Source organism: Poecilia reticulata, chromosome 13 (assembly GCF_904066995.2).
Source record: "Poecilia reticulata chromosome 13, P_reticulata-male-v2, whole genome shotgun sequence".
Lineage (NCBI taxonomy): Eukaryota > Metazoa > Chordata > Actinopteri > Cyprinodontiformes > Poeciliidae > Poecilia > Poecilia reticulata.
This window is the reverse complement of record NC_088842.1, coordinates 27,776,055-27,803,755: the sequence shown is the minus strand read 5'-3', so window position 1 is coordinate 27,803,755 and position 27,701 is coordinate 27,776,055. Positions and strand designations below refer to the sequence as shown.

Below are 27,701 nucleotides of genomic sequence, written 5' to 3'. Positions count from 1 at the left end.
TTACTCAGAACTGAAAAAGCCATGTTCTATTGTTTGACTTTCAAAATTCACAAAGTGGGTCCCTTTATTGTAATGAGGGAAAAACTTTTTTATGTCTTGGATCTACAATAATTTGCATATCCCTTTCCACCACACAATTTGAGTACTTGTTTAATTAAAGTACTGCAACTTGGTTTATGACAGAGTACATAAAAAAACAAAAACAACAAAAAAAAAACAACAGTATTTTCCTTTTTCCTTTTATTGTTTTGGCCTGACAGTTGTTTGGACTTCATTTTGGCCCAAGTGGCAACAAGTTCGGACAAAACACTAAAATGCACGCAATATATTTCCACTTAAGAAAAAATAAATAATGCATACCAGCCCACTCAAAACTGAAATGCTTGTTCAGAGGTGGTTCAAGTCTGGTATAAAGTTTGATTTTATTGTTTGAAAGTTTTTTTTTTCTCCTCCTACCCAAGTCTTAACAACGCTAGTCATAAAATAGATTGGTTCTTTTATGCACTATGAGCTACAAGGGCATGATTATGTTCTTTCAAACAATATTTTACATTCAGTAAAAAAAGAACAAAAACCGAGACAATATTTAAGCATATATAGAAATAAAAACCTGAAGAGTCAGTCAAAGCTCACCTGCACGCGGCAGAAGTAGTTAGTTGCTGGCAGCAGCCCCTTCATTTCATGACTGAGTCCCGGCCCGCTGTAACACACCTGCATGCTGCCTTCTGCTGCTCCCCACTCAAGACGGAACTCCGTCACCGGAGCGCCGTTGCACGGAGGGGACTGGAAGTCAAACGACAGTGACAATGAGCGCTGATTACACACTGCAGCCGAGTGGAATTTGTCTATTGTGTTCTCCGAATGATGGATATGACGTTTCTAAGTATAAGTATAGCAAATTGGAATCATTTTATGTGACCGACCAACACAAAGTCGAGATTCGTAAACCGCCTTTTGCTGCCATTTCAGTTGCGACTCTTTTCGGGTGGTTCTCTACTAGGGATGTGAAATGCCAGACGAGATATCGATTATTTAGACATCTCGTCATTTGCATCAACATTGATGCCGACACCTTTGCACTCGCCCAAGTTGCTACACAAATGTACATTCAGCGCAGCCTCAACTTGAAAGGACCTGGTTTCTCTAAAAAACATGTTGGTGGAAATCTATATGGCATTGAGTATTTTTCTCAGTCTCGAGTTTGAAATTTTATTATTGTGACAACCCATCTCTACTGACTTTCAACATCTAGAAGCTTCTCCCCTTTCTCCATTTGTCAGATTGGGTCAAGAACATCTGTCAACTTCTATTCCAGATTCCCCCTTTTATGTAAAATTAACCGTCCCAACACACCAACATGCTTTGATCCGTACGTTTAGGTTTGCTCTCTTGCTGGAAGGTTAACTTCACACAACAGCAGCATTTTACTGAGATTGAATTACATAGAGATGGACTCAATTGAGAAATAAAATCTAGTAACTTCTTAGTTACACTGAAATTGAGCAAATAAAGCTGAATAGCCAATGTAAGTTAAGTTCTTAAATTTTTATTTGCAAAAAAAAACAAAACATTTAAATAGGGTTTTTCCTCCAAATCACGAAGAATTTTGGGCATGCCCCCGACCTCAAACTTGGACTGCAAGCATAGTTTATTGAAGCAGACGGACATTTTCTTACTTATTAGGGATTTTTTTTTTTTTTACCTTTCAGAAAAATTTTAGATGCGAAAAATAGATTCCCCATTATAAACAAAATTCATTCATCTCAATTTTGGAATAACTAGTACCACAATTACTGATTTGTTCAAAATTTGTTCAAGATTTATTCAAAAGCAAATCTTGCAGCTCAAACAACCCAAAACCTTATCTTATATAATGCAACCGTGCACCAGTGATTTACTGGTCAGTTTTGTATAAAAATCTGAATTGAGATAAAACAAAAAAGGGACAAAAAGTTAATAATGTCACAAAAAGTAAAAACATTTGTGGCACAGGGTGCTTTCAGCTCAACAATCTTGACCCTCTCACATAAAACCTTGAAAACCCCCCCAAAACTAATGAATACTGTGATGGGTAGGATTACTTTCAGCAAGGGCAACACTCACCTCCCAGCTCACGATGACACAACTGGGTGATTTGCATGTGGTCGCAGGCGCCTTGCACTGCTCCGGGGCTCCAGGACCAGTTGTGACCTCGCAGCGCTCAGAGAGAGGCCCAAACTGTTTGTGAAAGAGCAACAAGAACATTTTAGCCGGTATTTCCTGTAAAGAACAGGTAATCTTTCTGTTATTGGTGTGTCTTTCTCACCCCGGCCTTGTTTGCCGCTTTCAGCCGGAAGCTGTAGGTCTTGCCGGGAAGCAACCCTCCCACAGAACAATCCAGCTCCGAGCCTTGATAAACCTCCCTGCTCTCCTCAGACTGCGGTCCGCTGATTTCAACGCTGTAGTAGGACACTGGGCTTCCTCCGTCTACTTGAGGGGGACCTGAGTGGTTTTGGTGAAGGTTCATAAAATGGAGATGATAAGCAAATGTTACCATGCAAGAACGGCAAAGTAAAAGACTTGAAAGCAGGCCAGCAGGCGAACATTTGCATCAACCGACGCTAGAAAGTCATCCCACACACAGCTAAGTTTGAGAGGAATGACTCACCCCAGCGCAGTTGCACCTCCCTGGCTTTGGGCTTGCCCACCAGCCGAGGGGGAAGGCATGGCCCTGGGGGCACCGCGGGAGTCTGGACCTGCAGGGTTTCTGACAGCTTGCAAGAGAATAAAACACACCAATTAGGAAGCAGGGAAATAACAAAGCTGACAATCTCACACCATCCTCTCACTCTCCCCGACAAAAGACACTGGAAACAATTGTCATTTCCCGAAGCTTATCAGGCTCCAGCAGAGTAGAGAGGAGACAAATCTGAGTGCATTGTTTAGGCATAGTTTTGAATGGGTGGCTAGATTATCAGACAAACAAAAACAGAGACCTAACTTTTTAGTGACGAAGCGAAACGTGCGACTGCCGTTCCACCAGAAAACATCTCACCTACCTACCAAGGAACTGCGCGCACGGACAAAATGGTTGATAGAGAAAATTAATGAAGATAGGACGAACTGAGCTGATGAGAAAAAAACCTCCTCTGACACATCCAGGGAGGGTTAGATGATTAGCAGGACGTGTCGTACTTAAACACAAGAAAGCATGGCCTAATCTCCGACCAAACGAGTTTGACTTTATGACAATTTCCAATTAAAGGAATCAGACGCACTGGCTGCCAGAGCTAATAATTAGTTTCCCTATCAGCCAAGAAATGTATCAATACTAAAAACAAACAAGAGGAAAATTTACATGTCTGGAGAATAAGCAATTTGATAATTAAGCCTGTATGACAGTCTCATTAAAAACACTCTTGGTGTTCTTTCAAAAAAACAAAAGAAACAGGTGTTTTTTTTCCCCATCTTTTCTCTGCAGTCCAATTAAATTTGAAGTGATTGAACCTCTTGAAATGTTTTGTGCGCAAACAAGCACGTGGAGCTTTGTGCAGTGACTCACCGGGCTCTGCCCCCCCTCGCTGATGCAGTAAAGCCGCGCCTGGTAGCAGCAGCCGGGCTTCAGACCGTCACACACGTGTTCCAGGGCGGGTCCCGAATACACCAGTCCCCATAACAAACCTAAAATCAGACCCATTTTAGTTCATTCCAAACTGATTAACTTAAATTTCTGCAAAATGTAGTTTTGAGCTGAGAAATGTAACCAACCACTTAAGCCCTCAGACAGCTCCACGACATACTTCGTCACCTCGGCTCCTCCGTTGTCTTTAGGGGGCTCTGAATAAAGAGACAAAACATCAGGATTATCAGATACAAGCTCTTATTTCTGATTAATCTAAGTTTATGTTCACAAACTGGTAAGGGTGTGCACTTTTGTCACAAACGTCAATGCGTTTTTAAGATGATTTGTTGTGATAGACCAACACAAAGTAGAGCATAATTATAGAAAGAGAAAAACTGTTTTCAAAGGAGTGAAAAAATTGTGCCATTTGTTGCAGTTACATCTCCAGCAGCTTCTGAAAATGGACATTTTTGCCCATTTGAGTCAGTTATGATCAAGCACTACATATATTCCTCTGTAGACTGAAACAAGAACAACCCTGTGTCAAAACAGCCTGAGCCAATTTTTTGCAGCTTTGACAGCTTTACATTTTGCTCCACAAAAGAAAGAAAAAAAAATATAAGAAAGAACAACTTTTTTAAGCAAACACAGTATGGCTTCTAAACTCAAACAATTTTCTGGAACACAAAGAACTGAGACATTTTCAGAGCCACAGAGGTGTTTTTCAATTTGGAGGAAAAAAAAACAAAAAACATTTAGTCACACAGATTGAGCACAGCCCTGGAAGATGAGTTCGTCCAGTGACGTGCATGAAGGATTCTTGCTGATGTCTGAACAGAAAAAAAGAACTGATGTCATCCACTGTACAGACTAGCTTGGATGTCATCTGTCTCATCTATTGTTGGGCAGCGCTCCAGGACAAAAGTGAATCTGTAAACCGGACCTGCCAGGTTGTCGGCTAGAAGAACGCATGGGAGGATTTTGGAAGAGAAACTTGGAGGAAATCTCACCCCAGGCCATTTTGAAGCTGTCGGGTTGGACTCTTCCTCGGATGGCAGGCCTGCAGGGACAGCTGGGTCTGTCTGGCTTTGTGATAAATTCCACAACCTGACTGGGGTTACTCTTCCCTTCCGAGTTGTACGCTGCCACCTTGTTAAAGTTCACAAATAGAGGCAGTGAGAAGACAGTTTGACATAATACTGGCAACAGGTTACCTAAGCAAGAGCAGAAGGGCATCTCAAACTACATCTTCAAGATGTTCATTTCAGAAATTCAGTCCAAAAAGTGAAGATTGTGTAGTATACAAATTCATTGCATGAAGTCTAATATTTCAATCATTTAGCCGGAAATTCAGTTTCTCAGAATAAAGGACAATCAATAGAGTGTTTTTTTTTTTTTTAATAACAAATGTTGGATCAACTAAAAGTTTGTGTAATGTACAGAATATCCACTCAACAATTAGAGTGGGGTTATTTTGTGTAAATTGCTGCAGAGTAAGAAGTCCAGGTTGATTTAACTTGTCTACAATTTTGGGTTTGGTGTCCAGTCTTCCTTTAGACCAGGGGTGTCCAAAGTCGGTCCTCGAGGGCCGGCATCCTGAATGTTTTAGTTCTCTCCCTGGTTTAGCACACCTGGATCAAATAATGGCTCATCAGAGGCCTAAGGAGAACATGGACTTGCTGAGGAGGTTGTTACTACCACTAGGGAGAGAACTAAAACATGCAGGATGCCGGCCTCGAGGACCGACATCCTGCATGTCGGTCCTGCTTTAGACCAAACCACATATGCTACGTTTACACTGCATTCAAATGTGACCCAAATCCACTTTTTTTGTGTCTGTATGTGTTCCATATCTGACTTTTTTGTGGCAGTATGAACAGACCAGTTCCAATCTTTTCACCCCTCCAAGCTCCCTGTCCCCCAAAAATATTCTTATTTGAGCTACTTCCGCACTAATTTGGATACGTGATTAGATTACATGACTTCCTGAATAGGGAAACTTCCCACTGGACCTCAAATGACTGGGTATGTGTGCCTCTTAGCTCTTTATTCAAAATCCTGGAGCTTAATTGACTTTCCGTCTGAAAATACTTTGGATTCATGAATAATAATCCAATCATTTTTTTTCCTTAGCTCATGTAGGACACCTCTGATATCTCCAGAGAAGCTAAGCACAACGGAAGCTGCAGTTGCAGAGCTCCAGAGACACTGACTTGCCAATATCTGCCAGCCTTTCAATATACTTTGGTTCAAAAACCTTCTTAAGGCTGCAGTTATTCATGTTACTTTTGCACCCTTTTTCACATTTTTCCTTCCATTAAACTTTCTATTAATATGCTTGGAAACAGCTCTGTGAACATCCAGCTTCTTTAATAATGCAGTTTTATGTTTTATCCCGTTTGAGGAGGATGTTAAAAACTGTCCGTATGGTAAATGAAACATCTGCGGTTTTCCCATGATACTAAAGGCTATAAAATGGCCATTATCTAGTATTTTGTATTAAATGTGAAACTTTACTGGTCTTGTTTAATAATGTAGTAACAAATATGCTTTTTGGTCTCTATTGGCTATAAATGCTAATCATCAAAATTAACTTTGTATAATAAGCATGTATAATATAAGAGTTTCACTCTTAGAACAAATTTAAATCATTTCTTATTGAGCCACCTGCAAGTCATCAGATACAGCAATGCACATTTATGATATCTGCAATTACAGCATTAAGAGAAAATTTGTACACTACAACTTAAATCTACAGAAACCCTAAAACCAAACACTGCAACCACAGAATGAGCAAATGCAGCTTCAAACTGCAGAAATAACAGAAATATTCATCTTGCTGAACGGAGATCTTTCACAGACTGAAGCAAGACAAACAGCTTCGCCCTACACTGTGTATTTTGGTAATTGCAATGAGAAACAGAGGGATTCTATCATTCAGACATGTGATAGTGTGTTTCGCCGATAAAACACTTTTCCATCAGCATCATTCTTTCCAAACGAGTTGCACCGTTTCCTCTGGCTTACTGCATAAACCTTACAATTTGTTTTATGGTCCACACCTTCATTTTATTTCATGTCCTAGAGGCAAATAATGGAAAAAAAGTGCAGCTGTTGTCGGCATTTGCAGCAGGAAAATAACCATTATTAGGGAAGGATGGCAAACAACCGAACAGAATGTAATGGGAAAATATAAAGGATGATGGTGCAAGACAGGTTGCAGAAAATGGTAGAAAATTTACAAAGATTGGGAAAAAAAAGAAACAGTTCCTCTCAACTTGGCAAGATTACTGCCAGCCAAAGGGCCACATATTGGTCAAACGCTTTGCTCAACTAGCTTCTCACTGGGGCCCTGCATGCGATCAACACTGGATCAAGCCTGTTGATGCTTTCAGCTGCCCGCTGCTCTGCTGGCAGAATCCTGTAAACGGATGAGTCATATGGCAAACGTGGGGCTCTGCAGCACCACCGCCACCACCCAGGCCCTCCCTCCCTCCCTTCTGAAAGCTCGCCCAATTCACACACACACATACACTCCGCTTCCTAAATTAAACCAGATAACCCGTTCTGACTTAACACCTCGCAGAGCTCGCTTACCCGAAACTTGTACTTGGTGCTCCTGCGGAGATTCTTCACGGTGTGGGAGAGTTCGTCACCGTCATAGCTTGGCTGGAAGCCATATCCCTGGGACAGAGATGAACGGGGGGAAAAAACAAAACCACCAGCTGAGCAATGACTTACTCAACAATCACTGAAGTGCAAAAAAATAAGGGATCTGAGGGGGGAACAGCAACAGAGGTAAAGGGACCTGCAGAGTTTTTGACAGCTAAACCTGCAGGTGGCATCTGAAGCTGACATGAACTACAAAGAGGTGTGTAAACCAATATGTATTTTTTCATTCTAAGATGGTTGATATGGAGAACGGAAAAAAAGGATCTGAAAGAATTTTCCACTACAATGGACAGCAAAAGTCTTCACACCAGTTAAAAAGCCAAGTTTTTGTGACGTAAACCAACTTTTTTCAGCTTTGATGTGACATATAACCTCTACAACTCAGTTGAAATTAAAGCAAAAATCTTTTAGGGAGAAGAAATAAACAAAATGAATGTGATGACGTTGCCTTTGTATAATTCTCTGTTCAGAATAAATCAACACATACCGAGTAATGCAAAAGGGAGTCAGTACATACTTATAGTCAAGTTTTTCATGATTATGTTTTTAATAGCAACTTTACTCTGCAGCGATAGTCCAAATACTGTGTGTAATACTGTATATTTTGGTACTGATTAACGATATGTTTTTATTTCAGTGTAACATATCAAACTTCTACTCTAAGCATTTTTGCGGTTTTTCCTTTCAATTATTTTGTTCAAACCTAGGACAGAATTTAGACATTTATGAGTATCTACAAAATACTTAAAATATTTGTGTGAACAAAAAAATTTAATTTGAGAGCAAATCAAATTTATGGCGAGATGGGATACTACAAAACATAAAATAAAATTTCAAGACGGAATCTAAAACTAAGGTATCAATCTAAGCACGCTAGTATCAATCCGTAAAGGTCAGATGAAACCAATGTTGACCTTTTGGTCACAGTTCCAACAAACCAAATCGCATCATAGCCACTCAGGTGTTTAAAGCATTGTGATTTGGGGCGGCATTTTATCAGCTAGAACTGGGTTTTCAGTCAGGCTGTAGGGAATTATGAACAGAATAGCTTTCTTTGCAGGCAAAAAACAAAAAAAAAAAAAAAAAGGAATGAACTGAAGATGTCGCTACAACAACCCCTAACAGAGAGTAGATCGATCAAATGAAAAAAAAAAACGAGGTATTAAACCAAGAGATATACCGAGCCTTCTTCCTCCATCTCCAGAATATAGAAGATGTCATCCTCCTTGGGTGAGCTGCTGGGCCTTTGCCACTTCATAGTAAGAAAGGTCACTCCTGCCAGCTCCAGTTCTGGAGGGAAGGGTGGCAATGGCACACTGCATGAGGTGAACAGGTCCACCACTTCACTGAACTCGCTGGGGAGGACAGAGAGAGACACACGACAGGAGAGGATGGGACAAAAAGACGGAGTGAGAGACGCACATCAACACATGGATGAGGACAGTTATAGAGAAGGTGACATAAAAATGGACAACATGTGGGAAATATTCCAGCATGGAGAGCACAATGAAAAATGGCTCCTGCTACTTTAATGTTTTCACATTTTGTCATGTTACTACCACACAGTCACCGTTACAGCTTACAGTCATTTATAATGGATGAACAGAGTAATTACGGAATGTAGTTTACATCTCTACTCAGCCAGAAGATAGTCAAAGTTGATGTGAAGACATATGGAGTCAAATGCAGTTCAGGTTTTCACACCTGAACCAGAAATGCAGCATTTGTTAAATTTTCAGCTGATGCGGTTCTCTTTCACGCTGCACTGTGTCAAACGATCCAAATCTTTTGAAAAATCTGTTCGCCTCCTCACTTGTGGAGCCGCTGCACCAAAAACCACCAAACGAAACTAAATGTAAATGTCTGACGACGACACTAAGTGCTACGTCCTTCTTCACAAAATGTAAACAAAAATGAAGTGGTGTCAGATTTTTATGGTTGTAGGAGTTTTCTTTTGTCTTTTGCAAAAGACCACAAGGCATTTCGCCTTGCGCCAGACTCGCATGTTTGTTTCGGTTTAATTTACCCAGAATGCCCTGCACTTTTAGAACAGTCTCCGGTCCTATTGGCATTCACAGATGACTTTGAACTGCAGCAGAGTTTGCTTCAACCGAACCAAGACCTACGTTTTTTTTTTGCTTTTTTGGTCCACATAAGAGTTCGATTGTGCATTCACACCTCCCCGAACAAACTGGACTTTCTAGGCAAACAAACTTTGGTTTGAATAAAGCAGACTAAACACGGCTGAGGGTAAACGCGTCCTAAGAGACTGCAAAACACATGCCGAAGTAGCTTATCTCTGTAATTGCAGCAAAAGTTGGAAACTGTGTATACTTTCCCTTCAGCTTCACGGTTGTGTGCTATTTCGAGTTGTTTTATCGGATAAGATTAAATTAAAAGACATTAAGGTTTGTGGCAGTAACATACAAAATGTGAAAAATGTAATGCTAAGCAATCCTTCAGTCTGCTCACCTTACACCCATGTCATTTTTTGCAGCAAGGCGGAAGGAGTATCTAGAAGCTGGAGTAAGCTTGGTCACGCGATACTGCTTCTGAGGTCCGTAGTAGCACTGTTCGAATGTGCCTGTGCCCTTTCCCTTTAGAAAACACACTGCTTAATTCACCAGCCACTTTACGCCAAAGCTTCACACATAAAAAGTGTAAAAGGTGTACAATTATGAGAAACAAGTTACCTCATCCCACTGGAGAATAAAATTTTTAATTTTAGAACCATTGTCACATGGAGCCTGTAGAGGAAACACACATGATTCATCATCCATTAGGAAACAGGCTATGTACATTTCTAATTATGTGTCGGCATCATTTCCTTGAACACAAGTGAAACGTTTACCTTCCACGCGAGTACAAGTGTGTTTTTGGTCCCACTGGCCTTCTTGGGAGGACTGGGAGGGTCTGGCTCACAGCTTAACGTGGTGAAGCTCACCGACTCTGAAGGGCTTCCCAGTAAACAGTTGCACGCTGCCTGGACCCTGAGGGGCAACAACGTGTTTACACACACAGTTCCACTGTAAAATGACAAATTAAAGCAAGCAGGGGGTTATACTAACCTGACATGATAGTCTGTTGCTGGTCGAAGATTTTCCAAAGTTGCACTTAGCTCATGCACACTGTTTAAAAAGAAAATAAGAACAGTGATTTGAGTTTTAAAGCAAATTCTGGTTGTAAAATTATTGGAATTCCAGAGCTCTGTGGTCTCCTGGTGATTGGACTCACCTGTTAACGTTCTGGTATTTCCCATCTTTGCCATTAATAGAGAAGGCAACCTCATAGCTTAGGTCTTCTGGGAGGCTGGCGTCATCCTCCACAGTGTTATTTTCACCCTCCGGTCTGGTGGGTGCGCTCCAACTGACCACTGCTCCTCTGGCCTGGATGTCTGACACCTTGGATATGAAAGTTTAATGAGTCTCACATAATGTCAGAACAGTTCCTTGTTAACCTATTCATAGCCATCCTGAACCTTCACATTTTGTCATTTTTAACTGCAGTCCTCAATACATTTCATTGTAAAGTGTAGGAAATATAAACCTATATATATGGTTTCCCTACTTCCTTTTAAAAAATAAGATCCATAAAGTTGAACAAATCCTTGTCTTGCATGGTGTGTCTCTGCCAGCTTTACACATTTAGAGCTGCAGCTCATGCAGACTTGTCAGTGTCTATGAAAATTAATTTTCAAATCTTGCCAAAAATCTTCAATTCCATTTTTTTAATTAAGGCCTAACCCATTCTAATATTTCAATATGCCTTAAGCAAATGTATGTGATTGTATGTTTAATTTTATGTTTAGTAGGCTTGTTGTTAGCTGGAAACATCCCAATCTCCAGGCTTTTGTAGCTTTTTTTTTTTTTTTTACAGGTTTTCTTCTGGGATTTTCATGTATTCAGCTCACTAGATTCTAGAACTGTAATAATTCATCAAATGGTTTGAGAACCTCGATTTTTAAAATTCCTTGTCTGCCTCGAAGCTTTGTTAAATTATGTTTTACCATTTATCATATTGTGTTCCGGCAAAATGACTGTGTGTTGTACAATGCTCTCACTTCTGCCAATGAGATGCTGACGAATGCTAAGTGCTACTAGCACCCTTGGAGGGAGGAACTACCAAAAAGAGACAATGTGTCAAAAATGTGAGATTATTTTAAGCTAAATGGAAAAGATAACTCAGTGTATATACTGCAAAACACAATTAGTGTTTCACAATAGCATGTTCTTGATGTCCTGCAACACCTCAGCAGGAAACATCCACCACACTGACCTCATTTGTGGTGACATTTTTGTCTCTTTTGCAAAAAAGTAACTGAATAGAACCTGACATGTTATTCATGTATAAGGAAGTAAATACATTTTGGCTAAGATTACATGTATTTTCTAATCAAGAAGAGTAATGACATGAAAAAAATAACAGATGAAAATACCTATTTTATATATTTTTTTAAATTCCATGCTTCAAACTTGAGACTGACTCATGTTTGAATTGTATTGCATTTTAAGCAATTTCTTATTAAAAAGGGAACAGAATATGTTTTTTATTTAACTAGCATATTTCTTTTACTAGCTTCAGTTGCTACTACAGAACAGGGCCCTTTTTAGTTGAATTACTCATTAATCCTCAAAATGATCGATATATTACTCGACTAAAACAGATCTACTAGATTCCGCATAAACACTGACTAGCTTTTCTGTCTCTGCTGAAGAGCAGCATCTCCACAGCATGATGGTGCCAACACCATGTTTGACAATAGGGAAAGTGAGTTCAAGGTGATGTACATTGACACTTTCCCTTCAGATAAAACATTTTGCACATAAGAAAATAACTCCTATTTAGATGTTAACTGTAAATATGAGTGTTATTATTTTGATTCAGCAAACAACAACAATAATAATAATAACAGCAACAACAGCAGCAATAATAATAATATCCTGTTCTAAATTTTTCAAAATATCCACAGCAATCCCATTTCCTGTGGAGGGAAGGAATCAAAGTATGCCAGCTAATGCAGAGCAGCGTAAAGATTTTTTTAGCTGCAGGGATGTGCTGCTGTGCAACCCTGTGATTTTTCATTCTGTTTGGAGGTTTAAAATAGCCTGAGCTCGACTGCAGGGGGGATTCATATGTGGAAGAACTCAATCAGGTCAAGTCTGTAACTCCAACCGGCAGCCCTGGGCCTCACCTTAAGTCCTCTGCTTCCCACAGTTCAGTTCAGTGGCCTTTGACCACCAATTTTAAACAGTTGGAAAATAAGAACATTCACTTTCTACTTGCAGTACATTTTGTCTGTGTTGCCTGAACCAGGTTAATCTGACAAAAAAATGTCAAGCCTTGGTGACAATTAGTGAACGTTTTTATAGTTTAAAGATCACAAGTTACAAAACAAATGGATCTTTTAACTCGATAAGCAAAACCTCATGATGGATATTAGGAGAGGCAATAAAAGTACCTTTTTTTATAATTAAAGGCAGTAAAAATAAGGTATCAGTGAATACCAACCATTGGTTTACTGATGTTGCTCAGAAGTGCAAGCAGGGCCTGAGCCTCTTTGTCGAGCTCTGGAAAGACAAGATGATGCAAGATGGTAAATTTTGATTGAAAGAATCAGAGAAAATGAAATAAAAAAACAAAAACAAACTAAAGTAAACAAAAATGACCCGTTTTTAATTTGACAAATATTGCAGGTTTTTTGTGTTTATTCTTTGAAATGTTGACTGATGCTTGAAAATACTATGATTTAAAAGCTATCTGGTCATGTTAACATTTTTTGTCAAGTAGATCAAGTCAAACAAAGTAAAAACGACCTTGTTTGTACACATTTGTCTGTTAAATTCTATATTTTCACAGCTCAAAATCCCAGAGTTACCTCTATTTTAGCCATTTTTTTAGGCATGCAAACAAAAGTTCACAAAATAATAGCAGATATGCTTACAGTTCACATGCTTTATAAAATAAAGTTGCAAAAAAGAAAAAAAAGGGATGAAGATTACTTAAATCAATTTATACATCTTTACAGAGTTCTCCAGATTGTGAAGGAACCCCTCTAATAGAGTCATAAGATTTCTTCTAACAGGAAATGTATGAGGTGGAATTGCAAACACAACTGATAACTATTCAGTGTTGTTATGGATGTCAAAACAGCAAAACCATAACAGAGTCCTAAACGACCCCCACGTTACCTCTGGACTCTCCGTTTTTTCCCTTGCCAGTCTGCTTGTCGGAGCAGGCGACCCCATGCCTGAGCTCTGCGTCAAGGCCTTTTCCTCCAATGCCGTTGTGAATGTCCACCGTTGGGGGGCTGCTGCAGGACTTCTGGGGTGAAGACGGGGGACTGTCCTTCACCTGTCCTCCTCCTCCCCCTCCCTGACGGTCCTTCAGCTTCTTCTGAAGACGTTCATGTGTTTTATTCGCCCTGTCGTCCCTGTGAAGAAAAGACTGGCGTCCGTGTTGGGAGTGAGAATCTGTAAAAGAGAGAGAGAACACACTCACAGGTCATTACAAGCTTTGAAAGAGATGGAGAGTTGAGTTGAGTGTAAACAGAGAAAAGAAACAAGCAAATATTAAAGCTGCTACTCTGTCTTAACTCACCCTGTTCTGAGAAGATATGAGCTGGGTGGTACTGGGGGATGTACTGGGAGCTCATGTCCCCTACACCCCCTGGCATGCCTGTGTACAGATGAGGCGGCGGCGGGCCCATCATGGCGGGGTGTGGCATGAAGGCAGGCAGGTGTGCATGGGGTGGTGGCGGAGGGTGGTGGAGTGGGGAATGACCCCCGGGGTGGAAATCTGGCTGCTGAGGTAAAACCAGAACCCTCCGCACTCCGTTCTCCTCAATGATCTAGAAGAAAACAAAGATGATCTTGGGTCGCCAACATCAAAACCAGGAAGATGTCAACTATTAAAAGAGAAGTTTGGAGGGAATACTTGTGAGACGTATCCAGGAGGCACATAGATAGGAGGCACTGAACCGTTTGGAGACATCATGGGAACCTGAGCAGGACCTGTGAGAAAGAGAAACACGATAACACATTTAATCTGCAACAAAACAGCATTCATACCCCTTCAACTTTTTCTCTCTAATTTTTGCTACAACTTCTAACATCAGTGTATTTTTGTTTTTATTTCATGCGACAAACCAACACAAAGTAGTCTATAATAGTGATTTGGAAGAAAAGGGACACAAGGTTTAATCGTGTATTATTAGTCACAATTAATCTATTATTGAAATAATCGTCAACTAATTTAGTAATTGATTAATCGGAGTATACAGACTCAAACAATGCCATTTGCTGAAACCATTTTGCAGTCAGGATACGAAAAAAAAACAAAAAAAAACTTTAAATATATTATACTTAAAACCCAAGTGGCAATTTTAGTTTCACTTGGTTCAAATTCTCCAAAGGAAAATCTCCTGTTAAGCACATTTTGCTATCCAATTAATCCAAAATGTAGTCAACAGATCAGCCCTACACTGTATTGGTGCTAAATCAAGAAGAAAGGGCTGAGCTTTTCAATTATTACTGAAACTATTATTATTTTAGCAGCAGATGCATCCTTTCATGCAAATGACCAAGTGTAAACTAAAGGAATACTGTTATTACATTTTAGGAAATAAAGTTTCTTTTCTTATCCAACAGGACAATTACATTTGTTTATTTGCATCTTTTAATGTAGTTCTAATGTATTAAAAAGGTTTAAGTTTAAAATGAAAAATCTGCCAATTTTGTTAACTGATTGACAGAATCATTATTAAAATAATTTCCTAATTTTCCTAACACTTTCCTAATTTCCATCTGTAAAAATCTTTGAAACACAGTGTATTATTTTTCTTCAACTTCACAATTATGCAGTTCCATGTTTTGTATCCATTACCTAAAATCCCTATGAAATATGATCACATGAGAAAAAAACGTTCGAAGAACATGAATACATCTGCCCAGCCCAATCGGGACAGCTACAGACAAGATGTCACTCACAGCCACATCACAGAAAAACAAAAATCACTTCTTTCTGACAAACAGCATGTGACACTTGGCATTCTGACCATGATAAATCCACAGTGTTGCTTATTGTATTTTTGTAACTGTTGCATATTCTTTGACTGTATTTAGTTGTTTGTTTTCCCCAAACCCCACAAGTAAAAAAAGGAAAAGATTATATTTTAAAAATACTGACCACTTCTCAAAAGTGCTGAGAAACAACAAAGGTTCCTGCTCCTTTGTGAGGACCAGTTCACCGGCTTAGCTCAGCTCAGAGAAGTGACAGCTCAGCAGAAAGCCTCAGAGAGCAATCTCCGAGCCAAGTTTGCACATTAGCACATTTCTCTTTCCTTTCCAGACCTAAGACAGAAACAATGAGATCCCAATGCCAGAAATGGTTGCAGGGGAGCAGAGGAATCACTGACCTACCAAACAGAATGCATGACGAAGGATTTTTTTTCATTGAACACAAAATGCTTTAAGATGAAAAAGCAGCTCTAAATGACTCGTGATAATAGACTCACAGCTGCAGAGGATGGGAGGGAGACATAATAACACACCGAAACCTTGTAAACTCACACCGACACTTAGCGATATTCCCCCAGGTGCCACCATTCAACTTCAAGCTCTCATGGGAGCTTAACAGAAATTTCAAGCAGGTACACAGACAGTAGCCAGTTTGTTGAGAACACACCATAAAACCTCTCCACTTAAACTGTTGCAGCTTGAAAATGACAGAGTTCAGGTGCAGCTGACGCCGATCTAAAGAGATGTTTAATTCCACTTTTTGGAAGAAAAACTTTGTGTGCATCTCCACTTTTGTAAAGTTTTACTAGAAAATCTTACATATTGAGTGAAACGACAAAAAAAGTGAAGTTCTGTGAATGTTTTCCAGATGCACCGTGCTTTCTTTATAGCAAACATTTCAATGACTTTAAAGTTAAAAGCATGACTCAGATTGCTTTATTTAATTATTTTGTGTTTTTTTTTTCATTTTTTCTCCACTGAATGCCCAGGAAGACGGAGCTTGACGTGAGCTTCACCTTGTGATAGGTTCGTAAAATGAAGACTCAGCACTTCAGGAACACTACAAACGAACGGAGCCAATACAGCTGAGCCAAGGTATGCTGTACCGTACACCATGATTGGCCCGAATTTTGATGCCGCTGTTTATGCAGAAATGTGTTCGGACAGCAATGCTGATATTTCACTACAACCAGTCCACTTCCACTATCCGGCTTTGTATCTGCAGGCGACATGAATATGGAATGTGACAGAGTGAGAAAGTATACACATATTCACTAAATAACTACAAAGACTGGGATTGCAACGTCTTTGTATTCAGATATCCAGAAAGGTATGGATATCTGAAAAAGACAATTTAGTGTCTACATATTTCATTCTGCCTTACAAAGCTGACTGGAGTAGATCATAAGGATCCTTTGCACACATATAGATTGAAGCACAAATCATTATGAATAACTAATTCTTTCACTATCATGATTCAATTCATTGACTTTTTAGCAATTTTGCCTAGTGAAAGATGGATAGTGAAAGATTCCTACCCCCAGTAGCTAGCAACAAGCAAGCAACCACCCCTTATTCCGGTCTCATCCCTGTGACTCAACGCGCCATGTCAGTCATTCATGTCAAATGAATCAACAGCAGCATCACAGTGAGACAAGCTCTGGTATGTAGAGCAGCGACATCAGGGCACTTCCAAACTGCTGATAAACTTACTTCAAACAGCTAACAAGTAGGCCTATTAAAATCAAAAAGGCAATTAAACAGTGAGTCATTTCTCTGACTGAGAACACAGCAGGCACAAGGACAAAAATCTCAGTTTGGGGAGAAGGTAAGAGCTCAGTCTGAATGAAGGCAGTCGCTCCGACTTGGCCATCGTTACTGTCGTATTAGGAAATAATTTGAGAGGGAGTTCAAAGTGTTTACTGTTAACTCCACTCACTTTTAAGGCAAATCAGGTGAAAAATATGCCACACAGTGTTCAGCGACGCACCTGCCTAATGACTGACTAAGGCAATTTTACTTCAGTGCTGCTGATGCTGACTAACAGCAAATCTGATGAATCACATTAGCATCGTGTGCGTTGTCCATTTAGATTGAAAGGCTTTGCGTGTATGCACACAAAGACTAAGGTGAGAAGAACATTGGCAAGGTGAGAGTGAGTTAGAGAGAGTAGGTAGAGAGCAGGATGGGGGGGGAAAGAAACCTCATGGTGTCGTAGTTGGAAAGCAACAGAGGTGATGGCGGTGGGGGTAAAGACACCCTCTCTTTTACATCAATCTGACGCACAAGCGCCGACAGATCAGAATAAAAAAAAAAAAAGACAGAAAAAAAGAAAAAAGAAGAAAAAAAAGAGACCACCTCCCCCTCCCTCTTGTGTCAACTGGAGCATTGGTGTGCTGACGTGGCCATGGAGAGCCAGCCTTCAAGAGGGAGAAGGCACAGGAAAATAAACATTAATGACGATAAATAGATAAAGGCTCCAAAGGTTTGCTTACATATATGCTTTTTTTTCTTTGCCAGTTTGAGCACAAAGCCTCTTCACTACTCGAAATGGGTAGATACAGGATAATAGTATGCAAGTGGATCTTAGCCCAGGTCCACTGAGGTAGTCTGCATTAGGAAACTTGGCAGAGGTTGTGTCAAAATGGTGGCAATAATCCAAGCAAACTGTCAGGTTTAATCAAATATATGAGCGAACTCTCAACTAGATTGGGAGAACAAAATGAAGCGGGGAATATTTGCCACATAAAAGCTGGATAAAAGGAGCTAAGAATCTACAAAAGCACAGAGGAAGAGAGCGATATATAAAATGGAGGCAAACATACAAGTGCACCTTAAGTTGTATCATTTAACAGTTTATATCAGTCTTGCTTAAAAGAAAGTTTATATTAAATTGATTCATTACACGGTGATGTTTCAAGAGTTCGTCCGTTAGATGATTATTGATTACAGCTAATTAAACCCACATTTCATACACAGAAAATTTGATTAGCTCGATTTAAAAAAAAAAACAAAAAACAATAAGTTGCATTGTGACCATGTTGACCACATATATAATTATGAGGAAGGCTACTGACCTGACAGTACACACTGGCTGATTTTCAGATTTCTGTGAAGTTAAAGAAGACTAGTTTCTCATGCCAGTATGAGTCGAACACAAATCTCCTAAAATTATGAACATTTATTAGTGCACTGTACACTAGATCCAACAATGCAGATCTGATGGTTGCTATTAAACCATTCTGTGTTTTCTCAACACCTCAGCAAATACATAGGTTGATCGTCTTGAAGTCAAATAGTGATGCAATGATTCATGCAAAAGAAGCCCTGACAAAGTATTGGGTGCATAGACCATACACCATGGCCCTCAATTCTTACAGGCTAAAAATGACTGTCATCAATTAGCATAAGATTCCATTATAACATTACACAGCCAACTCCCCCATTGGCCAGCCTGCTTCTGTGAGCATCCAGCAACCACCGACACAGGCAGATGGATCAGGAGGAGAGAAAGAGAGGAAGCCGCGGTCTGGGTGGATCTGTGAACTAGAGTATAACAAAGGAAACCACGTAGCAAACAACGGAAGAATTAAAAAAAAGAAAAGCTATTTTCTCCCTCAGGTGTTAGTAAACTTTGATTTCCTAATGTGTGGAGCCGTCCACACAACTCGCACATTCCCACCGGTGAGTGTTTTCAGGAAGGAAGGGCATCAGTAACCTTCATGCTTATGCTTATTACAGAACATCACACCCCGCTGCGGCTCTGAGCCAGACTAAACCAGAGCCAGGTAGAGGCCACGGCTGCTGGGGCGCCATTTTTCTCTCTCTCTCTCCCTCTTTTTTTTATAGAAAATTATTTGACTGTGTTTAGGAAATAAGGATTTCAGCTGGGTTCCATCCTGGAGCAAAATGTTAACCCTCAAAACCTGGACAGAAAACAGTTGGCTTCAGTTATGCTGCTTTGCAAAGCTGAAAATTGCAGTTTTATGAAAATGTTTTCTAATCCTGTTCTATGAAACTCTCTCTGGGCAGCATGAAACATAAACCGAGTCATTATTAAAACTCCTCATTGCAGACGCACTGAATGAACCCGGTGTACGTACAAGTTTGTGTTCCTGTCCTTGGAGTTTGGCGGAGGAGGTGAGGAATATGGAAAAAAGTGCAAATGTGTCTGCTGCTTGGTTTGTGACAGTGACGCAGGTCAGTAAAGAATAATATAGCCGTGAAAATAAATTTCTATTGTTCTGCTTTGGAGTAGGCTTGTGAAGTCTGTTCAAAGATTTTAAATGTTAAAGAGGTACAAAATGATGGACAAAATTGTTTAGAGGAGACACTACTGGTGTGGTTTGTCACATTTTGCTTTAATCCAACATTATTGCCAGCAAATCTTACAGTCATGGTTGCAATAGTCCAGCAACATTTTTTTTTGTGCAAGGTTCAGAAACGAGCCACTTCTGAGGTTCTGAATATTATGCAGAGCTTCTGTCACAAACAAGCACAGACGAGAGCGGTCCCAATCAACTCTGGCGACAACATCTATGCTTGAGTGTGTTGGGATGATATCCGGAGGAAATCAGAAATAAGATGAAGAGCAATGACTCAAAAAAATGCTGAAAAAAGATTTTTCCTTTACCCTCTGCCATTTTACTGCCAACGATTTAGAAAAAGCATCCAGTCCAGATCTTGTAAGATCCTTTTCTTTGGAATTTAACAGATTCTTAATATGCCCAGGCTTTAAAAAGTGTCTATCTAAAGGTCACTGAGAAAAGTGAGAATTTATTAAATGAGACCGTTTTATTACCAGAAATTGCAAAGCAAGAGCCTATTACATTTAGCCCAAAGGTTTGATGTTGCACATGGAAAAATGCTGGAAATATTTTTCAAACTGCCTTACCTTCACAGCCTATGTTTTTAAAGGGTTTTAAACACAGTAAAATTGCTTTCTAAATGGTCAGATAACTTTGAAACATACAGGCTCTCATACTGTTCTCAATTCAGACTGGAGAGCCTGGCAGGCGTCCATTCATTTATTGAAACAGGCATTCACACCTATTTCAGTCAGTAATTGACTAACATTCAGAGATGAGAACGGCAGATTTATTTGAATTTCTCTTTGAATCATTTCTCTCCTAGGATCTTTGTGTCTTTGTTCATTTAATCACAATTTTGCAAACGAGCAAAAAATACACTTTCATTAAAAGAAACAACCAGTGTTAAGAGCTTAAGATCTCTAAAGTCAACATCCTGTATGCTCAAAATTTAAAGCAGAGAAACATCTCTGTATATTTAAAAAGAAGAGACTACAATAACAGCGTTATCAGGACCAAAATAATATTGCAAAACATTTTCATATCACTAGATATTTTTCTTATTTTACAATTATGCACTACTACGTTTGAAATTTGCAGTTGAGAAAAAGGCTCAATGCTTTTGCAAGACACTGTAGCTATGATACTAAAGGAAATAAACTAGACAGAGCCAACGAGTTAGTTATGCAATAAGTAAGATCATATTTGTTAAGAGGTTCCTAACCAAACAGCTTGCAATCAAGTTGACGGAAATTCTGTGAATCTTTTTGAGCATATTGCGAAAAAAAAAAGAAAAAAAAAAAAGACTTTAAAATTCCAGTTGAGCGAGACGCCGCTTTGTGCCCTCACCCAGAGAATGAATCATCCAAAGTGATGGTGAATCACCAGCTTTAAGCTTATCAGGTGGCAACAGATTCCAGTGATACAGCCTTTGGATCAGAAATCTTGAGGAAGAAAACGCAGAGCAAAAGGGGAGCACTTTGGCTGAAGTTGGAAGGACATGTCCACTCACAGGCAAAGCTCCCCTTAAGGTAAGTTGAAAAAAAAAAAGAAAAAAAAAAAAACAGCAGAAGGAAGCTCTTTGGCTACTCTAATTAGTTTCTTCTCGCTAAAAGGTTCCACCTTGAAGGCAGATACCAAGAAAAGCAAATGCCCTCTATAAACTGCCTATTTACAAGATTGTTCCGATTAAACAGGCTGTCATGCCCTATCACGTAGCAATTACGCACCTCCAGCTGCTAAAAATACGAGACTGAATACAAAAATTGAGGCTGGGATGGAACGAATCCTAAAAAACAGGAGCAGAGGGGATCATTCTAAATCCATACCGCTATAATTCAGCCCCATCTTTAAACAAATTCTGTTAAACACTCCAGTGTTAAAGATAGACACACGTATTCATGCATAACAGATACATGCACAACAGTTACCAAAGTGCACAGAGATAAGCCTGTTGTGTTCACACAACAAACCAAACAAACCACAGATGCACATTCATGCTAGCCTGCACTCACACTCTCTCTCTCTCTCACACACACTCATCTTCCTCCCTCCTTGCACTGCAAGCGGTGAGTCATCCCTCTATTCGCGTCACAGAGAGATGAGTGCACCCTGTGACAGGCCAGTTAGTAGCAGTCACACTGATCTATGTGGCATCTCTTAGTTCCATGTTTCTCCTCTGATGGAAAAACTATGTATTCCAGCTCTCTATTAGGAAGTTTAACTCGGCTGATAATGGAGGGCTGGTGAGAGAGTCGAGTCAGATAAAAACTGGCAAACAGAGTCCTCTGATGTGAAAACGTTATACGACGGCATTCTGGCGCTGTCACATCACCTTCTATCTCTCTTTTTGTAGCTTTGTTGTCCAACCCTGGACACCTGGGGCCTGTTGTTTTATTGTTATTCGTATAAACCAAATGGTACTGTGGAAAAATAACATCTGCAGATTGTAAATGCTACTCTAAAAAAAAATAAAATAAAAAATACTGCTTCCTTCGGGTATCACTGGGTGTCATATTATTAACATTAATCATCTTTATATCTTATTTAATGTAAACAAAAGTAAATCAAATTCTCAATTTAAAAGAAAAAAACAGAAAGAAACATTGGATATGAGCATAAGGAAATATCAATAAAGGGCAGTAGATTTTGTGCTTCTAGTAATAATGTAACAAAAGGCGTTTTGAGATCAATTCCTCCCCCAGGCAAACAGTGCATTGTACTAATTCACAATTACAGCTCCCCAACGCCACCTCCTACAACTAATCCAGCTGTCCTGCGTTCATGCTGTCAACAGCATGCGAGAGCTCCACTTTATTGTTGCCGTCACAAAGCAAGCTCAATCTCTAACTACTGTGGAAAAGAAAATTACTCCCATCAGTATAAATGTGCAATGCATTTAACTCAAACACTTCTGCTCCAGCTTCCCAATACTATAATTATACCATATACCCTTTTTTATTATTATTTTACATTATGATAGATTAGAAGCACAATGTAAATTTTATGTGCTGAGAAACTGAACAACTTTTGCAGAACAGAGCGAAGGAAAACTTTTACAGATCAGTTTCTTTAGAGTTTACGAGACTTCAGAATTAGACTTGTAGGGTTTTCCTTCTTAGGGTATATTCACACCATCCTTGTTTATTTTTGCTTTAATTGAACTCTAGTTTGTTTCCCTAGAGAGTCTAGTTAATTTGGGGAAGTGTGAATGTGTAATAAAGCTCTGATGGAGGTTAAAAAAAAAGTGAAACCTGGCTCTCCTAAAAACCTAGGTCTTGGATTGGTTGAATTGAACTCCAATGCAGTTTGAATGAGTATGTGAATGCAAGTGTACTGGAGACTGTTTCAAAAGCAGGAAGCAGACTATAACAAAGCATTCTTGGCAAATGAAACCAAAGCACGCACGCGTGTTTAGTGCTAGCAGGAGAAATGACTTGTGCTAAATCCAGAAGTCATTCCATTTTCCTTTATTTTGTTGAGCTCAGAGTCTTCTTCCAAGGTTTTCATGCCATTTCTTTCAGGGATTCTTGGTGCAGCGCCACCACATGCAAGAGTGTAAACAGGTTTCTCAAAAGGTTTGGTTCGTTTTATGTGGCTTGCTTTTTGTGGAAGCGAACCACACCGATTGAAAATGTATCAAACGTTGCAATTTTGGTTCTCAATCGAACAGTCTACCAGTGAAAACACTCTTAAAGAGCAACCAGATAAGCAATAAACAAGTCTCCCTTCCATTACTAAGTCTCCCATTTTTACATCAACAACATTAAATCACATACTAAGGCTTTTTGACCAGAGGTTGTTGGGAAGCCCGACAGGCGGTCTTCGTTCTTTCACTTGGTCAATACAACATGCACATCAAGAATTGCTCCTGTTTTGGCTAAAGTATTAGAGTCAGACATACATTCAGTGTGTCGAGGATTAAAACATACCATCGTTAAGATGCTTAAAATAGTTTCTGACCCTGACCAAATTAAGTCATGTTGACAGAAACCAGCTTGCATTTCACAAGACAGATTCAAGGTTAATACTCAATGAAGTAAGAACAAATGTTATTTTCTATTAAACACCAGCAGCATCAGGCCAATAGTGTCTAAACTACAGATAAAACTATCCGTACATGAAGACCAGTAATCAGCTCAGTGGCAGCAGTCTTTAGTGTTGAAAGTACCAATTGGCACGCGTTATTTGAGACGGCACACCAGGGCACTCCCGATGGGAGTTCCCATTTAGACAAGAAATATTGTAGGGCTTTGATATTGCCAGATATCACAGCACAAGCACTTCTTGATACATGTGTAGACTTGTAAAAAGACTTAAATGTCAATTTTAAAAAGACTTAAACATAATTCGTTAAAAATGCATTCATTCATGTGTCATGTATGGTTAACTCATTATTTAAAAACATTATATAATTCCATTAAAATGTGTTGCATAATATTTTTTTAAGATGCACCATTTTCTCTAATGGCTCAAATCATAGGATGCAATTATCACAGTGTGCCGGCTCAGAGCTGAGACTTTATTGCTGCTAAGATTTTCATTTCTGTAAAAGAAAAAAGAAAAAGAAAAAAAACTTGCCTTATTGCATCCTGAGCACAGCTTTTCTAAAAGCCGTACAATAATCTGTACAACAGTGACTTTAGGACACAATGACTTTTGTAAAATAAAGATTGAGTAAAAAAATATTTACCACATCAGATTAGTGTTTGACAATTTACCAAAAGCATATCGTTTTTCCAACACATACAAGTCAATGTATCAGGATCAGCTGTTAATTTTTGGGCATTATTTGCTTCCTCCGGGGGAGGATGATTATTCAGATCAATTATCCATGTAATGCAGTCTGCTCTGCACAATCATACAGGCTTTGATGATAAACATAGCAGAATTATCACTTTTCACATAATAACAGAAAATGTAAAAGCTTTTAAAAGCAAATTAAGAACTGGAGACTCTACAAAATTCCTGCTGAGAAGAAAACATCAGATTTCAATATTATTGCTGAATCCTGTGTGTTGCAGGTTTTAGATGGAAGCATTTGCAACATATTTTGTTTTGCTTATGTTCCAATCACTCCATGAGCATCAATATCGCTTTACATCTACCTAAAGTAGGCATTAGCATATTGGGGAATAGGAAACCATCCGATTAAGTGTAACCGGTATCAAGATGTACCGAGATTTTAAAAAAATGATGGTGGTGGGGGCTGCCCTCTCACTTATAGGCTGTAACTGAGCTTAACATAACATTTTGTGTAGGTCTGATAAATAAGCAATACTTATTTCCATCTTATTGCCATTTGTTTCTGGAGGGGGACGAGAGGAAGTTGGTCATGTGGTATTTGTTTGGTCATGTGACACCGAAAGTGATGCAGTACATAATTGTGGAGAGTTTAAAGTGGAGAAGCAGAGAAGCAGTGGTGAAGTCAGCAAAAATAGTGAAAAATATGTAATATAAATAATAAATAGTTATCTGCTATAACAGAAACTTTCATATCGGATATCAATATTGGTCCAAATTTTTCATACGTGTGCATCCCTACTGGAAACACTATATTAGCAAGTGTGCTTAAGCATGCATCACAACATTAAATGAAAATGTACAGACAGCATTAATATCAACATACTATATCAGAAGCACTATGAATAAATGCTTGTTTTCTGTTTTAGACCTCATTTTCCTTCTTTGTGTAAATAATGAGAAAAGGTGCCAGTTTTTCTCAAGGATTTCACTGTTGAAGTTCTCATACTGGCTTAAATCCACCAGTGAACATGTTTCTCAACATGATTTATCTGATGCACAGATATTGTTGATTTTCAGTCATTTCCACTGTGGTACAAATGGTACAAATTCTTGCAGTCCTGATAAAAGTGTGAAAATGTGCAGCTCAGTTTATCTGAGAATAGTCTTTCCAGTTTCTTTGATAATTCAGTGCAACTGGTTGCTGCTTCATACTTTCTAATTATATATCTTTTGTTTGACAAGTAACAATGCAAATATAACACCCAGGCATAAAATTATGACCAGGATTGGTCACCCTGACTGGTCGGTGGCTATGTTGCACCACAAGAATGATAAAGGTTTATTGTTTTGAAACAAAAGAAAAGAGAAAACATACAATAAGTAATTAACTGCACTCAGCATTAGCTTGATGTCTACAGCGCTACACCACTGTTGTATTTAGCATCTTCTCTCTTGTTACTGGGTAAAGTACATGACTCATCATCGACATTTTGAAATTGCACGGAGGAATTAAGGAATGAAATTCACCCAGACATTCAATTTATGCTGAAGTGAATGTTCACCAAGATTATTGTGAACTAACTATTCAGAAGAACTATGTTTCTTCTTACATATTTTTATGTTACAGGCATGCAATAAAACGCTCAAATTTACATTGTAAATTACCAAAGACAACTGGTCTCTTACCTGTAATACATTGAAACTGACCATCCTCTCGTCGTATAGTGAAGGCCTCACCTGGGTTTACCTGCACCAGGATTACCTACAAAGAAACAAGACATTTAGTTTACAAATACAGAAAGTGTGATTTATTTCCCACATTTATAAAATTCATCATATCTGAGAATTCCCACCACGTTTGGTCTATAACTGAATCAATGGATATAGCATGTACTTTCTTGAGATCAGTAAAAATGTTATAATGCAGTCAGTGCGCCAGACCAATAAAAATAATGTAATTCCTTCATTTTGTTGGACTCAGAAGTATCACCTCTGTCAAAGAACCTTCATCATATTCCCATCTTTTATAGAGTAAAGAAGAGTAAATTAATGGAAATAACATCTTCAATAATTATTCATTATTGGACAACTAATAAATCCCAAACAGAAGAATTTGTGCCTCAACTTTATCTCTCAAACGGGTGTTAAAGGTATTTTCCGGCACATATCGCCATTTATAGCACAATCAAGTAACTGTTACCTTCAGTTGTTATAAAATGTATCCAATACTTTGAAATTGGCCTGTCCCTTTAAGAACTTCCACACCTCCATCATTCATTAAAGTGTTAAAAGCTAGATGATGATTGTCATTTTCTTTTGCTTTGTTATCAAAATTACTCACTGTCCCTGAAAATTTTTTATATTTGAATATAAATAACGTATATTTATCTGGTGGTTAAATGTAAAAAAAAAAAAAAAAAAAAAAAGCCCTTTATAATGTATGCTGTTGGTTGTTTGTAGATTGAAAATGCTGGGAGTTCATAGATTTAAGGCCTTTAGTAGGGGTGGAAGAAATATGATGATCACAGATAAAAGACAAATTCTCCAAGTGAAACACAAACTGCTTGCCAAGACAGTAATGCACAGATTATTTTTTTAAAAATATGAGTAAATAAATAAGTTTTACTTAAAATAAGGTCTTAAGACATTTAAGTATTTGAATGGATATCAGGTAAAAGTTCGGAATATGCTTTGAAATTAAATCCTTAATATTCAGTTTGATTCACTGCCATCTCCTCCATTAGGCACTACAACACTGCATTTTCCTTTGCTTTGTTATTCCTTTTAAAAAGAATAGAAAAATCTTAGTCAAATTGGAAATGAAAGATCTGACTTCAGATAAAACCAGAAATCAGCATTGTAAAGCTCAATCCGTACACAAAGTCACAAAAAGCAAAGAAACTGAACAAGGAAAATCAATCAAAAAATCTCAGCTCCACGCAGCTATAAATGTCATATCACTCTTCAGTCAAAGCTCCATCACATTCACTGTGAGAAACGAAACCATGCAATTTGACTCATGCAAATGACCAGGACGGGCACCCAGATACAATTTTATTAGACATAACCCTTTTGATTAAACATAAAAAATACATCCACAAAAGATATCCTTCAATTAGCTTTTCTTTGTAAAGTCATGTATATGCATAACAAGGCTTTTGTTGCCTGGCGCTGTGTGTGGGCGCTCGTTGGTACCTCACTCTTGTGGAAGTCGCGATCATAGAATCTACACTCCTCTGGCAAAGGGCTTTGTCTGTGGTTGTCTTCAAACACTGAAATCATCAGCACCTCCATCTCTGACACTGCTCCCATTCATGTGTTCAGGGACGATAGGAAGGAGCCTTTTGACTGCCACACACC

General features: G+C 38.9%; 1 protein-coding gene across 4 annotated transcripts in view; it reads right to left on the bottom strand.

Moving 5' to 3' along the window:
- Positions 1-27,701, bottom strand: part of fndc3a (fibronectin type III domain containing 3A) — a 56,623-nt gene that overhangs the window by 7,930 nt on the left and 20,992 nt on the right. For 3 of the 4 annotated variants that reach the window (XM_008426371.3, XM_017308326.2, XM_008426372.3), the window contains 19 exons: positions 26,028-26,103; positions 14,207-14,283; positions 13,871-14,120; positions 13,462-13,743; positions 12,782-12,840; positions 10,508-10,674; positions 10,342-10,401; positions 10,125-10,263; positions 9,967-10,020; positions 9,746-9,870; positions 8,454-8,628; positions 7,199-7,285; positions 4,612-4,750; positions 3,748-3,816; positions 3,542-3,660; positions 2,648-2,753; positions 2,306-2,481; positions 2,104-2,217; positions 634-783 (listed from right to left, as the gene is read on the bottom strand). In XM_008426371.3, the coding sequence (XP_008424593.2) occupies positions 634-783; positions 2,104-2,217; positions 2,306-2,481; positions 2,648-2,753; positions 3,542-3,660; positions 3,748-3,816; positions 4,612-4,750; positions 7,199-7,285; positions 8,454-8,628; positions 9,746-9,870; positions 9,967-10,020; positions 10,125-10,263; positions 10,342-10,401; positions 10,508-10,674; positions 12,782-12,840; positions 13,462-13,743; positions 13,871-14,120; positions 14,207-14,283; positions 26,028-26,103 (2,424 nt within the window). Of the gene's footprint in view, positions 1-633; positions 784-2,103; positions 2,218-2,305; positions 2,482-2,647; positions 2,754-3,541; positions 3,661-3,747; positions 3,817-4,611; positions 4,751-7,198; positions 7,286-8,453; positions 8,629-9,745; positions 9,871-9,966; positions 10,021-10,124; positions 10,264-10,341; positions 10,402-10,507; positions 10,675-12,781; positions 12,841-13,461; positions 13,744-13,870; positions 14,121-14,206; positions 14,284-26,027; positions 26,104-27,536; positions 27,697-27,701 lie in introns of those variants that run through there. The other variant, XM_008426370.3, reaches the window with a different exon arrangement.